Source organism: Vulpes vulpes, chromosome 15 (genome assembly GCF_048418805.1).
Source record: "Vulpes vulpes isolate BD-2025 chromosome 15, VulVul3, whole genome shotgun sequence".
Classification (NCBI taxonomy): domain Eukaryota; kingdom Metazoa; phylum Chordata; class Mammalia; order Carnivora; family Canidae; genus Vulpes; species Vulpes vulpes.
Genome location: NC_132794.1, coordinates 61183943 through 61201065, shown reverse-complemented (window position 1 = coordinate 61201065; position 17123 = coordinate 61183943). Strand labels below are relative to the sequence as shown.

The window sequence follows — 17123 nt, the reverse complement described above, 5'->3', positions numbered from 1 at the left end:
TCCCCATGTGTTCTTTATTTTAATGATGGGCCTTATTTCTGACCTTGCTTTCTCAAAATGTAACATAAGAAGATACAAAGTTGCATAGCTGTCACTCTATTTGAAGCTAAGCTTCAAAGAAGAGTAATCCTCACTGGGCTATCCACATAATTCTGTCCTGCCTCATGTTTTAGTTTGTTTTTTAAAGTTTTATATGTTTATTATACAAATTTGAACAAGAATAAAAAGTGTAAAAAACTTTTTGAAAATTTGAAAAGAAAGTAAGACCTCTTTAAAATTTCATCTTCCAAAGAAAACAGAGTTGTGTCTCAATTGCCTCATATTTCATTTCATTATTTTCATGGGCATTGTTATGTGGTCTGTAGACCAGGTAAATTTGCCTGTATTTGGAACCAGAGGCTGCCTTTGCAGATCAGCACTAGAGGGCATTGAAGCCCAGCAAAAAGTATATGACTTGGAAGTTAGCCAAAGCCTTCATCCAGCTCACTTACTGGCAATACTTCATGTTTTTTGGAGAAGGAAGTTCCAAAATGATGAGACTGGAACACAATTGTTCTTCTTAATTTAAGTCCTACTGTAGAATAGAGGTGTGATTATCTAGTATAATAGAAGCATTTTTACCGGATAATGTGGTCAAATAAAAATCAATGTGAGTCTCTATTTTCTTACTGTAAATGAAAGGGTTAGACTGGATTTACTCTCATTTAACACTATGAGTCTGTTACTTGTGTGTTACTGCAGTATGACTTTTATGTAGATCATCTTGTTTAATCTTCACAAAAAACTTTAGAGGAGGGGTCCTATACTTCAAGAAAAGCTCATCTAAGTAAAGGGTATATAGCTAGTAGTGGCAGAACTGGAATTCTTTTCATAAACCATGTTTTTTTTCCTGCTATCTATACCATGGTATTCTTACTGGATAAATTTATTTGAACTGCTCCTTTTACCTTTTAAAAAGTGATTACATGAACAAATGATTTCCTGTCATTTGACTACTTTGAACTTTTATTATAAATTAGTAAATATGCACATTGAAAAATATGGGCAAGTACATAGATTGAGGCTAAAGAGAATCACACAATTTGTTTAGTACTCTGCACCCCCCCCCCCCAATACAGACTTTTCAGTCTTTTAGAGCAAATTTTACTAGTAAAATTCAGGATTTGGGATAACCAGCAATCATATAATAAAAGATGTCTATATGTGGAGAATAGCAAAACCAAGGAAAATAACTTTACTAAAATAAGTCATAATCTAAACTTTCAAATACTTGTAACATACTCCTTAGCACTGAATGGCTCTTTAGTAAACATTGTAAAGTAACTTGGTAGTCACTGGATAAAGTGGGTGAATCTGTGATTCTTAGTTTTCTATGTTGTCTTATAGAATATAAGTTCTTCATAGTTTTAATCAACATTAGAGGATTTTTAGGTCCTAAATGAGTCTCAGTGATAGGATCAGAATGGTTGATGATGTGCTTTTCTTTCTTTCTTTTTTTTTTTTAAAGATTTTATTTATTCATGAGAGACACACACAGAGAGAGGCAGAGACATAAGAGAGAGAGAAGCAGGCTCCATGCAGAGAGCCTGATGTGGGACTCAATTCCGGGTCTCCAGGATCACGCCCTAGGCTGAAGGCAGACGCTCAACCGCTGAGCCATCCAGGTGTCCCAATAATGTGCTTTTCTTTTGGAAAGGATATGCTAAGCATTCCCCTTTTTAAAACTTGTTATTTTGAAAAATTTCAGTTGTATACAGAGAGAAAATATAGTGAACTCTCATGTCCCTATTTAGCTTCAACAACTAGTCTCATAGCTAAATGTATATATGTGTGTATTTATATATAAAATCTCCTTTGATTATTTTGTAGTAAATCTGGACATCATGTCATCTACAAATAAATATGACTGTGATTAATCCACCAAGAAAAGAATCATTCCTTAATATCTGCAAGCATACAGTTCTTCCTTATTTTCATGTCTCATTTTTTTTCCTTTGTAATTTGAACTGGTATCTCTATATTGCTGTTGGTTATCTCTCAATCTGTAGGTCTTCTTTTGAAATTTTTCTTGTAGCTTTTTTTCTGTTGAAGAAACTGGATCAATTATTCGTCCTCTGGAGTGTCCTACAGTCTGAATTTTGCTGATTTCATTCCCCTGCTGCTTTTTTTAAAGCATATTTCTCATCTCTACTCTGTGTTGATAGTTAGATGTAAATGTGGCTCAGTACGTAGACATGGTTTAATATTTTGGCAAGAATACTTCATAGGTGGTTTTGTGTACCTTCATCAAGTGGCTAAGCCCCCTTTTATTCTTAAGGAATATACTTCCTTAGCTATACTGACTTAGATATCACAATCTTGCTCTAGGGAACTGTTTTTCTGTAGAGGGCCACCAAAGCAGAAGTCATTGTAGGTCCCATTCTACTTTCCCTTTATTTCTCTTGTGCCTTTAAATTTAGGGATTATTGGGAAGAGACTGTCTACCCACCTGCTGTATGTTCCTGGATTAAGTCGTTAAGGATACAGAAGCCAAATGACTATTCTGAGTAATAGTAAATGCAGCATGTCTTTAAACAGCTTTTTTGATCTCTCTGGGTTTTCTTGTGTACATATAGCTACTTTTCCTGCAGGAAAAGTTTAGCTAGAGTTGCTATATCAAATGTGTGGACTGTCTTTGCCTGTTATATCTAGGCTTTCATTAAATTCTGCAGAGACTTGGGGAATCCCTGGTGGCTCAGCGGTTTGGTGCCTGCCTTTGGCCCGGGACGTGGTCCTGGAGTCCCAGGATCGAGTTCTGCGTCGGGCTCCTGGCATGGAGCCTGCTTCTCCCTTCTCCTGTGTCTCTGCTTCTCTCTCTCTCTCTCTCTCTCTCTCTCTATGTCTATCATAAATAAATAAATAATCTTTTTAAAAAATTCTGCAAAGACTTAACATAATAATCAAATGATAGTTATAAAGTGTCACACTTTTCTGGATTTTTTTAAGATTGATTGATTGATGAATGAATGATAGAGAGAGAGAGAGGCGCAGAGACACAGGAGTGGGGAGAAGCAGGCTCCATGCCAGGAACCTGACGTGGGACTCGATGGTGGGTCTCCAGGATCGCGCCCTGGGCCAAAGGCAGGCACTAAACCGCTGAGCCACCCAGGGATCCCACTTTTCTGGATTTTGAACAAATTCAGCACCAGCAAGGCCCATATTCTCATCCTGGAAGAGAGAAAGCAGAGTGGTTACCCAGTTACATGACCAGTGTCTTTGCCTCCAGTATTTCTGGAAAGCCCATTTTCCTGCAGCCCATCCCGAGTCTATTTTTAATACTCTTTGATTTATATGGTTCTGATACTTAAGTTTGCACCAAGGACTATGATTTGAATACTTTTTCCTGTACTCTATCCCTCCCTGCCTTGCCTCTGTTTCTCTCCCTTCTCCTCCCTTTACCCCTCATTTTATTGAGCACTCATTGCCTAATGTGTACCAGGAAAAGTTCTAGACTTAGGAAACACATAAATAAGACAGCAGCTTTGTCTACAAGGTAAAGGATGGACCACTGGACCTTTAGTTATCTATATGAAAAAAAAAATCACACACAGAATCCAGGGAAACTCAGGTCACCAATATGAAAAGCAAACATTTATAAGACAATAAATCTCTCCCTCTTTTTTAAGTAGGCTCCACTCCAGGCATGGAGTCCAGCACTGGACTTGAACTCACAACCCTGAGATCAAGACCTGAGCTTTAAAATAAAAAAAAAAGACCTGAGCTGAGATCAAGAGTCAGACCTTTAACCAACTGAGCCACCCAGGCACCCTGGAAATAAGTATCTTTGTGATCTCATGATAATATTTGAATATTAGTTAATATTAATTATTCATATCAATTAATTATCAATGAATATTAATAATGTTTAAAACAAGACACCAAAAGCGCTTTTCATGAAGGAAAATACTGATAAATTTGACTACATTAAGATAAAAGTGTTTTATAAAAGAACACCATAAGAAGAAAAACAAACTGCAGATGAGAAAATATTTGAAGTTCAAATAATTGGCAAAGGATTAGCATTAAAGTATAAAGAGGACTCATTATATAAGAATAATAATAGCAAACAAAGTAGAAAAATGGGTAAAGGATATGAGTACGCAGGACACATAAGAAAGCTTAGTGGTTGATTAAAAAAAAGAAAGCTTAGTGGTTAATAAACGTGTAAGGATGTTAAACCTCACTAATAGAGTAATGCATATTAAAACAATAAAGTAGTTTCACTCACATAACTTTGGCAAAAGTCTGTCATTACCAGATTTTAGAGAGGGTAAGGAAATTATTCTCATACACAGATAATGGAGTATAGCAGTTTAGCAATATAAATAAATAGCAGTTTAGCAATAATTAGAAAGTTGAGGATTAACAATTCCCCTGCTAGATTTGTGTATGTGTCTGAGAAAAAGTGTTGCAGTGTGCATAGTATGATCTCTGTGCCAAATGTTTGTTGCAATATCGTGTGTTACAGTATAGAGCTAGAAACACCATAGGTGTCTTCAGTAGAAGAATGTATAAATAAAAAGTAGTTTGTTCAGACAATGAGATACTATGTGTATTAATTTTCCAGGACTGCTATAACTAATACCACAGAGTAGGTGGCTTAATACAGCAGGAATTTATTTTCTCAGAGTTCTGGAGCCCAGAAGTCTAAGATCAGGGTGTTAGCAGGGTTGATTCCTTCTGAGGGGTATGAGGAAAGGATCTTCCAGGTTGCTTTCCTTGGCTTGCAGATGGCTTTTTCCTTATGTCTCTTCACATCATCTTCCCCCCCCCCCCCCATGTGTGTCTCTATCTGCATTTCTCCATTTCATTAGCACCGCTGTGGTATTTGGATTAGAGTTCACCGCATGAGTGATTGATTTACTTTAACTTTATTGCGTCTGTAGAGACCCTGTCCCCAAATAAGTTCATATTGTGAGGTACTGAGGATTGGTACATAATTCAGCCCATAACACTATGTAACAGTTACGAGGATAAACTAGAATGAATCAGAATAGATACACATTTTCTAAAGCCTGTTAATAAGTAAAAGAGTGGAAAATGCTAGAATAATACATCCATCATAACGCCATGTTTATAGTAAACAAAACTGCTTCATATTGTGCAGTGACATACATTAGTTCTCCCATGTATCCAACAGGAAATGTATTCCAGGACCCAAGTGGATACCTGAAACCATGGCTAGTTCCTATGTTTTTTCTTATACATAAATTAGGTATAGTAAGAGATTAACAACAAACCAATAAAATAGAACAGTTATAACAAAGTATTATAATAAAAGATGAATATATTCTCTCTAAATATCTTACTGTACTCATTCTTCTTATGGTGATGTGAGGGTGTAAAATGCTTACATGATGAGATGAAGTGCAGTGAATGACATAGCCATCATGACATAGAGGTAGGCTACTGTTGACCTTCTGATCATACATTATACATCAGAAGGAAGACCACCTGCTTCTGGACCATGATTGACTTTGGGTAACTGAAACCATGGAAAGTGAAACCACAGGTTGGGGGGGGACTATTATACTGAATTTGTAATAAATATATAAACATTCATAAGAACCGTAACCAACAAATATAGATAGTTGACACCATATAAACTATACTGCACCTCTTCTTGAAGAACTAGAGAAAATTTAAAAATTGCTAAAGAGCAGACCAGGAAGGAACAAGAGCAGAAAGCTGAAGGAGAAAGAATAAGTGTAGAAAACATTGAATGGAAACCCTCTCCTTAATCTCACAGGCCCATTCCAGCTTCAAGCCAATCTCAAAGTTAAAAGAAGGTGGGATGAAGGGGGCACTTGGGTGGCTCAATTGGTTAAGCCTCCAGCTCTTGATTTCAGGTCATGTCATGATTTTAGGGTCCTGAGATAGAGCCCTGTGTTTGGCTATGTGCTCAGCATAGAGTCTGCTTGAGATTCTCTCCTTCTCCCCCTTCCCTCTCTCACACACACTCACTCTCTCTAAAAAATAAATAAAATCTTTTAAAAAGGTGGGATGATTATGTTTTCAAAAACTGCAAATGGATAGAGAAGATCAGAAGAAACACAAGATTTGTAAATGATAGACTGTGATCTGAATTTCACAAAATGTTCATGGAGAAATATATTAAATAGTACAGTTTTACGTGCTTAATTAAAGACTAAAATGGGGATGCTTGGAAAGCTCAGTTGGTTGGGCCTCCCACTCTTGATCTCAGCTTGGGTCATGATCTCAGGGTCACAGGATTGAACCCCGTGTAGGGCTTTGAGCTTAGTGTGGAGCATGCTGGAGATTTTCTCTCTCCCTCTGCCCCTTACCCCTACTCATGTTCTCTAAATAAATAAACAAACAAACAAACAAACAAATAAATAAATAAATACTGTGAAATGTAAACGATTCAAAACAAAGCGTTTTGGGGTATAAATACAAACTTAATTGGCACTTTCTTGATTAGTATCAAAATGAAATTTTTTTAGTTTTATGATCAGTTTGTTTTTCATTAGGTAAAATTTATATAACCTAAAATCAACCACTTAAAGTACACAATTGACATTTAGTACATTTATAATGTTATGTAACCATCACCTGTATCTAGTTCCAAAATATTTCATCACTCCAAAATGAAACTCCATATGCTTTAAGCAGTCCCAGTTTCCTGCCGCCTCAGCTCCTGGCAATCATCAGTCAGCTTTCTATCTCTATGGATGTAGCTACTCTGGATGTTTCATGTATGTGAAATTGCACAGTTCATGACCTTTTAAAATGTCTACCTTCTCTAACAAAATTTTCAAGATTCATCCATGTATGGGTCATGCTTTTTTGTGGCTGAGTGATACTCTATTATGTAAATGTACCTACTGCATTTTGTTTATTCACCCATTGATGGACCTTTGGATTGTTTCGACCTTTTGACTCATGAGAATAGTATATCTATGAATATTTATGTGCACATTTTTGTTTTAGTGCCTATTTTCATTTCTTTGGTATATACCTAGAGTAGAATTTCTGGGTCATGTGATAATTCTGTGCTTTTTGAGGAAACACCAAATTGTTTTCTGCAGCAGGTACACTATCTTATATTCCTGTCAGTAGTGGACAATGATTCCAATTTCTGCATGTCCTCATCAACAGATCCCAGTTACGTTTAAGAAGACATAGTAAGGGTATAAATAAATATTTCTGGGTGATGAGATTAATGGTAGTTTGCTTTAAAAAAAATTTTAACTTTCAGCTTTTAGAGAATTAGCCACTACTGCTATGATTATTTTTAAAAATGTAAAATTTTGTTCTCATTTGAGCAAACTAAAAGTAAATGTTTCATATTCAGAATTATTTTATAGGAAGAGGAAGCTAAGAGTTTGACTTGTCCTGGCAAGGCTAGAATTTAAGAGCTTCTTACAGTTGATATATTACACTGTACTTCTCTTCAGATTTTCCAGGGTGAAGTCTAATATCTGGTATTCATAGATCACAATTCCTGCAAAGTGAGAATTTTGAATCAACTATATAGGAATTGTGAGTCACTCTGAGTTCAGACTCGGAGACTAAATAAATGTACAAATAGTATTGAACTTTGGATGGAGGCCAAACCTGTTTTTGGAGAGATGAGTGGGAATCTCTTAGAATGATATTATCTGTAATAAATAGTTTATAAACAACTTATGGAAACTGGGGAAACAGAGTTTCTGAAATGTTTGTAGCAAGAAGTCTTTAAATGTTCTTTCAGGCATACTGTTATTCACGATGTATTATATTCTATTATATTTGGCCCATGACTGCTAATTTATTTGTTGTATCATATTTAAGTCTGAAGAAAGGGAAATATTACATGATTATTTTGTGAGCATTTCTGTGAGTTAAGTAGGCTTAGACTAAGTGTTTTTTCTTTCTTTTTTTTAACACGTACTTCCTAAAATTACTGTCTCCTTGGTATAACCCCACTAGGTAAGACAGTTTTCCCCAGCTTCACTCTGTAAATAGATATAGGGAACACAAAATATGCTTTCTCAAACTATATCTCTCTTCATTAAATTACTATGTGCTCTCCTTGCTGATATGTTTTCCTCTTTCCCTACTCCATAGGTCTGGAATTAAGGTTTTTACTTCTTAACATTGTGTTGATCTGACTTGACATTCAAAGCCTGAACTGAAAGATGTGGAAGATGATTAGCATGTTTCATAAGCTTAGTAGTTACAATACCCCAGCAAAATTATGATAACCGATATTTTGTTGTTTTTGTCTGGTACCAAATACCAGGTTGATACTATTTAATTATAATTTTTACAAAGCTAACAATTTTATTAAAAACCTGTGAGATGGGAAGTTTAATGCACTTGAAATTATCAACAATTAAGAAAATGTCAAAAAACGTGAGAAAATACTCATGTTAAAACATATTTGAACGTAAGTTACTTGCAGATAAAATTAACAAAATAGTTTTATTCAAAAATAGAAATGAGGGGATCCCTGAGTGGCTCTGCGGTTTAGTGCCACCTTCGGCCCAGGGTGTGATCCTGGAGACCCAGGATCGAATCCCATATCAGGCTCCCTGCATGGAGCCTGCTTCTTCCTCTGCCTGTGCCTCAGCCTCTCTCTCTCTCTCTCTCTCTCTCTCTCTCTCTCTGTGTGTGTGTCTCTCATGAATAAATAAATAAAATCTTTTAAAAAATAAAAATGAACATTTAAACAATGAGATATTAAGTCAAATACTGTCTACCTTTTTAAAAATGTTCAAATGTGCATCAGTTGTTCATTATTAGAGTGGTGAATGTAGTTTTATTTCCTGCTGCTGAAAAATTTTCTCAAATTAGGTGGAGTAATGATAGAAAAAGGAATTATAATTCCAAATATATTCGTAGATAATAATCCTATTTCTTGTTTGATAAGTTTAGGATTTTTAAAAAAAATTTCTATATTTAATTTTCTTTTTAAGATTTTATTTATTTATTCATGAGAGACACAGAGAGAGAGAAGCAGAGACACAGGCAGAGGGAGAAGCAGGCTCCATGCAGGGAGCCCGATTATGGGACTTGATCCCAGGACTCCAGGATCACGCCCTGAGCTGAAAGCACACGCTCAACCACTGAGCCGCCTAGGTGTCCCTTTAATTTTCATTTTTGATCAAAGTCTTAGATGCTTATAGTTTAATGAGTTCAAAAAGGTCTTACAAGATTTGCTGAGAAGTTTTCCAACTACTAATTCATGGCCTCTCAGAGAGAAAGCCAAGAGAAATAAATACCTTCTATCTCCTTTTACTCTCATCTCCAGAATATATTGCTCTCTTATCTTATCTTAGTATATTTAGGAGTGAGGCACAAAAGGCTAAGTAAGACGCTCTTTGCAGGTGGTTGGAGTTTCTGCTTTCTGATTCAGTAGGGGTGAGGTGGGACCCACAAGTTTGCATTTATAACTAGTCCCAGATGATACTAGTCCAAAAATTATATTTTAAGAACCACTTCATTAGGGAGTGCTCTTGAGATTCCCATCTATGGAAAGAACGGAAGAATGCACAGGGAAAGTTAGGGTGCAGTGCTAAAGAGTTCTGAATCTGTAATGACCTCAGAGTTGTCCCAAGTTGTAACAAGGATCTGGGCCTTTATACTCCCATGTTGATCAGCCTCTTGGTGTGAGCTGTCCCTGGAAGGAGATAGGACCTTGGGGAGTGAAGTTTTCTTCAGTGTAGGCAACCCCCAAAGTGGGCTGACAACTGAAGTCTTTCTGCTGAAAGCACTACTAGCAGCTGAAGGACAAAATTCTTTCCTGAAAGGGGGAAATAGGGCAGTGTATTAAAGAGTTCATACATGTTCCTTCCAAGGCATCCGTAATCCTCATCCCAAGATGTCCACTTTTTCTAATTTTGGTTTTACCACAAGATTAATTTTGCCTATGCTGGAGTTTTATATAAATGGAATTGTACAGAGTGTACTTTTCTGGGTGGTGTCTTTGGCTCACCAGAATATCTACTAGATTCATCCATGTATTTCTAAGTATCATAAGTTTTTTATTTAATTGCCGAGTACTATTCTTTTTTTTTTGTAATAATAAATTTATTTTTTATTGGTGTTCAGTTTGCCAACATACAGAATAACACCCAGTGCTCATCCCGTTAAGAGCCCCCCTCAGTGCCCGCCACCCAATCACCCCCACCCCCCGCCCTCCTCCCCTTCCACCACCCCTAGTTCGTTTCCCAGAGTTAGGAGTCTTCCATGTTCTGTCTCCCTTTCTGATATTTCCTACCCATTTCTTCTCCCTTCCCCTCTATTCCCTTTCACTATTATTTATACTGAGTGCTATTCTTATATTGACTGCCATTTGGATTGTTTTCAGTTTAGCATTATTATGACTAAAGATTCTGTGAACATTATGTACAAGTTTGTTTTGTGGATATACAGTTTCATCTCTTTTAAATAAATACTAAGAGTAGAAATGCTGCAGTAAAAGATAGATTTATATTTAACTACTAAATTTTTCTGAAGTGGTTTTACCTTTAACATTTCCAGCAGAAATAAATGTATGATAGTTGCAGTTGCTCCAGACTTGTTTTTTTCAGTGTTTTTAATTTTAGCCATCCTAGTGAGTATATATGTCATTATGATTTTGACTTGCATTTCCTTGATGATTAGTGATGTTGAACATCCTTTCATTTGCTTTTGGACATTTGTATATTCCTTTTTTTTTTGGTGAACTATCTATTCTAGTTGTTTGCTTATTTATTGATTGACTTTACTGTTGAGCTGTAGGAATCCATTACATATTCTGAGCATGAGTCTTTTGTTAGGTATATGTTTTGCAAGTATTTTCAGTTGGTGGCTTATTTGATGTTTGTTTGATGATGTTTGTTGATGAATACAGTTCATTTTCATTTTGATGGAATCTATTTTTTTTTTTTTGGAATCTATTTTTTTAAATGGTTATTGCATTCCAAGACATCTTTATATATTTTCAGGTCATAATAGTCTCTGATTTCTTGTAGGCACTTTATAGTTTAAGTTTTTATAGTTAATTTTAAGATCCAACTCAAAGTTAACTGTGGAATGAGTTATGTTCATTAGTTTATAGATATATCCAGTTATTCCATCAGCCTTTGTTGAAAGGATTTTTTTATCACTTGAATTGCTTAGTACTTCTGTTGCAAATCAATTGACTGTATAGAAGTCAGCTATCATTCATATTACTTATTTGTTGCGTGTTAACTTTACTCTGGCTGCCTTCAAAATTTGCTTTTCATCTTCATGTTTTCATCTCTTTGTGTTGTGCCCTTTTGTGGTTTTCTTCATAATTGTCCTGCTTGGAATTTAACAAGCTCAGATATGTAAGTTTGTGTTTTTCACACAATTTGGGGAAATTTAGGTCATTTATCAGGTTTTTTTTTTTTTTGTCTCGTTATCTCTCCAACTGTATGTAGTTAGACCACTTGGTGATGTACTACAGATCACTGACAGATCTCTGAAATTCTATTTAATATGTTGAAAATCTTTTTCTTTCTCCCTTAAATTCAATAAGATGTATTGATTTATTTTCCAGTTTAGTGACCTCTTTTCTGCTGTATCTTATCTCCTGTTAAGATAATCCAATGAATTTTTCATTTTATTTTTTATTTTATTTTATTTTTATTTGAATTTTTCATTTTAGATGTATTTTTTAGGTTAGAATTTCCATTTGGTTGTTTTTCATAACTACTTTTTCTCAGCTTAGGTTCTCCCCTGCCATGTATACATTTCTTATGGCCATATTTTCCTTTAAATACTTGAACATACTTGCTTAGAAATCCTTCTGCTAATTCTGACATATGGATCATTCAGGATTTGGGTTCTGTGAGCCGCTTTTTTATCTTGACTCCAGGTCTCTCTTTCCTGTTTCTTCTCTCTGGTAAACTTTGCTTGTATAACAGGCAGTGTGGGTGATAAATTGTTGTAGGCTATGGATTCTGTTATTTTTCTCTGAGTGTTGTGTGATTTTTGTTTTGAGGTTGTTTTTTTTTTTTTTTTTTTTTTTTCCTGTTAGACTGTAACATGCCTGGATTCAAACTCCAGTACTGTTAGTCCTGTAATAGGCAGCAGCAAGAAGACTCAACTCGGATCTTTCCACTTTTTCCAGCTGTTGCCTTTTTCTGGAAGCCTTGAAGTCTTTACCAGAGAAAGGTTATTCAAACATTTGGGCATGGTTTATACAGAAATTTTGTGACACCTTCATTTCTGGGATTTCATCTTTCATGTTGCAGTGGCTCTGGCAGCCCCGGCATTATCTCTTCCCCCTCAGCTGGCAAGACAAAAGATTTCAGCTTTATTCTTCAGTGATCATTATTGCCTGGGTGGATAAGTGCCCTCAGGAAGTAGCCTTATAACTACAAGTCCTACCCAGTGCAGTTCCCTTCTTTTAAGGATGTCTTCCCTCCAGTTGCTGTCTGCTTGTGGTCACTCTTTAATTTTGATGTCTGTTTTCATATTTTCTCCACAAGGTATCATTGTTATATGTAGGAAGTTATTTTGTCATTTTCTGAAGCAGGACATCAGGATATTGAAGCATTATTTTTTTTAATCAGGTCAATCAAAACTTTGAATATTCAGGAATATCGTAGAAAATTATAAAATGCCCACTAAACGGAATATTACAATACATATATTAAAACTTTGAAACAAAAAATTGGATACAGAACAGGGATGTCTGCTGTCACTGTAACTCTTCACTATTAGACTAGAGATTTTAGACAAAGTACTTAGATACAAAAGGAGGAGAAAAGAAAGCATAAAGACAAAAAAGGAAGAAAAATATTTTTAAGACAGTTGCTGGTTATAAGGTCAGCATAGAAAACTAATAGTTTTTGTGAACATCACCATGTACATTAGCAAGAACCAATTAGAAAACATAATTTTAAAAGATATAGAGAGGGGCACCTGGGAAGCCAGGTGGTTGGGCGTCTGCCTTTGGCTCAGGTCATGATCTCTGGGTCCTGAGATGGAGCTGGCTTCTCCTTCTCCCTCTGCCTGCCCCTCCCCCTGCTTGTGCTCTCTCTCATTCTCTCTGTCAAAATAAGTAGTCTTCAAAATAAATTAATAAATAATATAGAGAAAATTATAAGACCTGTTTAAAAATGGACAAAAATCAAATTATAAATCAGTTCCCTAACTTCAATCTATAACATCAGTACAGCTCAGTATAAATCTTAGCAAGAAATTTGTGAAATTGGAAAAACCAAAAAATACTGGAATATTTAAGGCTCAAGAATTAGGAAACTGGGCAGTCCAGGTGGCTCAGTAGTTTAGTGCTGCCTTCAGCCTAGGGCCTGATCCTGGAGACCCAGGATCAAGTCCCACATCAGGCTGCCTGCATGGAGCTTGCTTCTCCCTCTGCCTGGGTCTCTGCCTCTCCCCCCCGCCCGCCCCCTGTCTCTCATGAATAAATAAATAAAATCTTAAAAAAAAATTAGGAAACTGTTCAGAAAATGGTCAAGGAAGGTCAGGTAATCAAACTATTAGACCTAATTTTTAAGTCACTGATAAATTTAGAGTGATAACTCAAAAGATAGACACATAGATTAATAATGAAATGGAAAAAAAAAGTCAAAAATAGATTCAAGTATACATGAACACTTGGCATAATAAAATAGGGAACAGTTGGCCTACCAGGAAGAAAATGTGTATTATACTATACCATGCATAAGAATAAATTCTAATTTGAATAAAGATCAAAATTGAAAAAGCTGACTTCAAAAGGATTAGAATGAAATATGTCCTTATAACTTTAGCTAGATAGGATATCTTAAGATAAAGAAAACACAGATCATAGAGGAAAAAATAAATAAATTTGACTAAATCAAAAATTTTAACTTTAGTAAGATATCATTAAAATATATTTTTAACAAAGTATATGTAACAGGATTCGTGTCTAAAATGTATAAAGAACTGCTACAACTTAATAAGAAAAAGCCAGCTCTACTTAAACATGAGCAAAGACTATGAACCAGCAATTTACAGAGGAGAAAATCTACATGGCCAGTATGCAGATGAAAAAGTATTGCTACAAATTGAGAAAAATGACAAATTTTAAAGATTTGTATCTATTAAGATTCTATTTAATATATGTATTCTATTTTATGTATTAATGGCAAGTATTTATACAAAGTAATAGGAAAATAGAGACTATCATATAATACTGATGGAAGTATAAATGGATATAACTGCTTGGGAGAAGAATTTAGTAATATATCATACAACTGAGAAGGTATACCCATGAGCCCCTGAAAATTAATTTTTGAATTTATAACCGAGATTTTCACACGTGTACACAGTAGACCTGTACGAAGTTTGTTACAGCATTGTTTGTAGAAAAACTGGAAAGTATATAATTGTCTTTCATAAAGAAATAGATGAATAAATTTGATATATTCATCCAGTGGAATACTTTTCAGGAACAAAAATGAATGAACTTCATTAAAGTGTAGATCTCAAAAATAATGTTGAATGAAAAAAGACAATTGCTGCATATATATAATGTAAAGGCATTTATATAAACATGTAACATTTTCTTGGAACAACAGTGTATGTTGCTTGTAGATATTGGTACATCTAATACAAGTATTGAAATATCAACTGGGAAGGTTATACATCAAATTAACAATAGTTGTCTTTGGGAAGGTTAGTGAGGTATCGTATGAAACTGGACAGAAGACAAGGGGACTTAAACTTAATCTATATCCTTGTATTATGCTTGCATGCTTAAGTATAAAGTAAAAGTAATCAAAAGGCTAGATCAAATAATTGCCAAAGTTCATATCTAGCTTAGAAGCAGTTCATTTTACTTTTTAAGTTTATTCTTTGAAAGGCTGTCTTTTACACATACTTTTTAGAGATTTATCAAGTTGTTTGTGGTAAGAAAACAGTCCAAACCTTCAGATATTCCACAGAGCATGTTTCTGATAGAAAAAGATTGTATTTAGAATTAGTGTTTAAAAGATAATCACATTTTCAATTTCATACTAATTTCTCTAAAGAAAACCTTTTTTTAAGTGGTCCCAGTTTTTCCAAAGAGTTGTCTTCATATGGGGGACTGAATGTTGTCTTGTTTTGTTTTTTGTCATTTATTCATTCAACAGATTTTATTGAACACCTGACATGTGCCAGATGATAATATAGCAGTGAGCAAAACAGACAAAGCCTGTTTTCATGGAGTTTAAATTCTAGTCAAGGAAGATAGCTGGTAAACAAATAAATTAATAAAAATATAAAATTACTGGTGATAAGTGCAGTAATGAAAAGTAAAGCAAAGCAAGAAAGATAGACAGTAATGGAGAATATTTTATATGGGAAGGTCGGTAAGAACTATCTGTAAAAGATAACATCTAACAAAGTCGTGAAGAAAATGAACAGATTAATTATATGGAGAAGAATCGTAGAGGCTGACAGAAAAAGCCAGTACAAAGGCTAGTGTTGCCAGGAGTGGAATGAATGAGGAACAGGGGAATAATAGGAGATGAAAATGGAAAAAAAAGCAGAAGGCTGGATGGGTCATGCACGGCTTTTTTGGCCATGGCCAAGACTGGAGCAAAGGACTAATGTGGTTTGGACAGAAGAATCATTCTGGCTACTTTGTTGAGAATAGCCCACAGAGTTGGGGTGTGTGTGGAGGGGGGGAGTGTTGGGGATAGAAGCAGGGAGATCAGTTAAGTTTCTGTAACACCGTAGACAGGAAATAGTGGTTTAGAAGAAGGTGGTGAACAGTGGTTGGATTCTTGTTGCGTTCCTTTTTAGGAGCAATCCTTAATCAATAGAATACTCTTGTATCTCAGGGAAACTGTGGGAGTTATTAAGAAGAGAAAAACATAGCACACTTCAGCTGCTAACGAGTTATAAACTATATACATGATCCCAGAAGATGTAAGAAACGTCTAAAAAGTCTTCTGCAGGATTATGGGAAGAGGATTTCATTTCCTCTTAAGTGGAAGTATCATTTGCTTTTCTTGTTTTTTGAGTCATTCTGATTTTGCAGTTGAACTTAATCTGGTTATATTTTGTTCTTTAAAAAGTGAAATTTAAAGTCTATGTACAAATGAGAAGTTTTGTGGTTATTGATTGTATTAGCTGACATGAGGTTTAAATGTTGATTTTTTTAACCTTATAGATTAGCTATATAGCTATATACAGAGGCAAATAACCAATTTTACATTTATTTGACTCTAGAATCTTTTATGAAAGATAATTTGGTTTGTAACATCTTTTAAGATACAAACCATCTCTGAACTTATACATGACTTCATTGCATTTATACTTTAAAGTTTTAAAGCAAAATCCAGATGACAGTTAAATTATTTTATGCTGGCTTCATTTGTATTCTGTACTAATAGTTCACTTATTCGGTAATTCATTTAAATTGGTATATAGTGGCTTTTGGGGGTTATTTATTTCTATATGTATTCTCCCCTTCTAATTTATTACTATATTAACTAATCTTTATTATTCCTTTTGTATCTAGGGATTCTTTTCCCTAGCTTGTGTTTGTGTGTGTGTGTGTGTGTGTGTGTGTGTGCACAAACATGTGGGTGTATGTATTTGACAGACAGGGAGAAGAGAATCTACTTTATGGCATATTATTATTAGAGATATTTATATTAAAGATATATTATTAAAGATAATCTTACACCATTATGACTTTTACATGCTAAACAAATCATTTCCCAGAGTGGCAGGCATACACAGTAAAAATTGTAATTTATTATAAACTCTGTGCCCTATTTCTTTGTATAACAATACATATCTGCATTTTTACATATCTCTATAAACTTGTTTATTCAAAGCATCTGTTAAAATGATACAGTGTAAAAACTATAGATTGACTGTAGCTATGAACTCAGAAGATATTCTGATCATGCTTTAGGACTATATTTAGTACAGTGAATGGGAAATAAATGTTTTGCTTTGTAAAAAATGCAGTTTTAGGTTATGATGTCTAATCTTAAAAGAATTTTACTATTTTAAATATTTAATAAATTTTTCATTTTTATTAACCTAATTTTCTTTTTCTTTTAGCAAAACTGTACAATCTAAAGTGGACTGCATTTTGGTAAGTAAAATAACTAATCTTAAAGTTCTTTTGTAGTAAG

General features: G+C 34.7%; 1 protein-coding gene across 2 annotated transcripts in view; it reads left to right on the top strand.

Annotated features, from left to right (window-relative positions):
• The window catches only part of RFX7 (regulatory factor X7), a 131252-nt gene that overhangs the window by 38950 nt on the left and 75179 nt on the right, over nucleotides 1-17123 (top strand). For both annotated transcript variants that reach the window (XM_072738590.1, XM_025997325.2), the window contains exon 3: nucleotides 17050-17083. In XM_072738590.1, the coding sequence (XP_072594691.1) occupies nucleotides 17050-17083 (34 nt within the window). The remainder of the gene's footprint in view (nucleotides 1-17049; nucleotides 17084-17123) is intronic.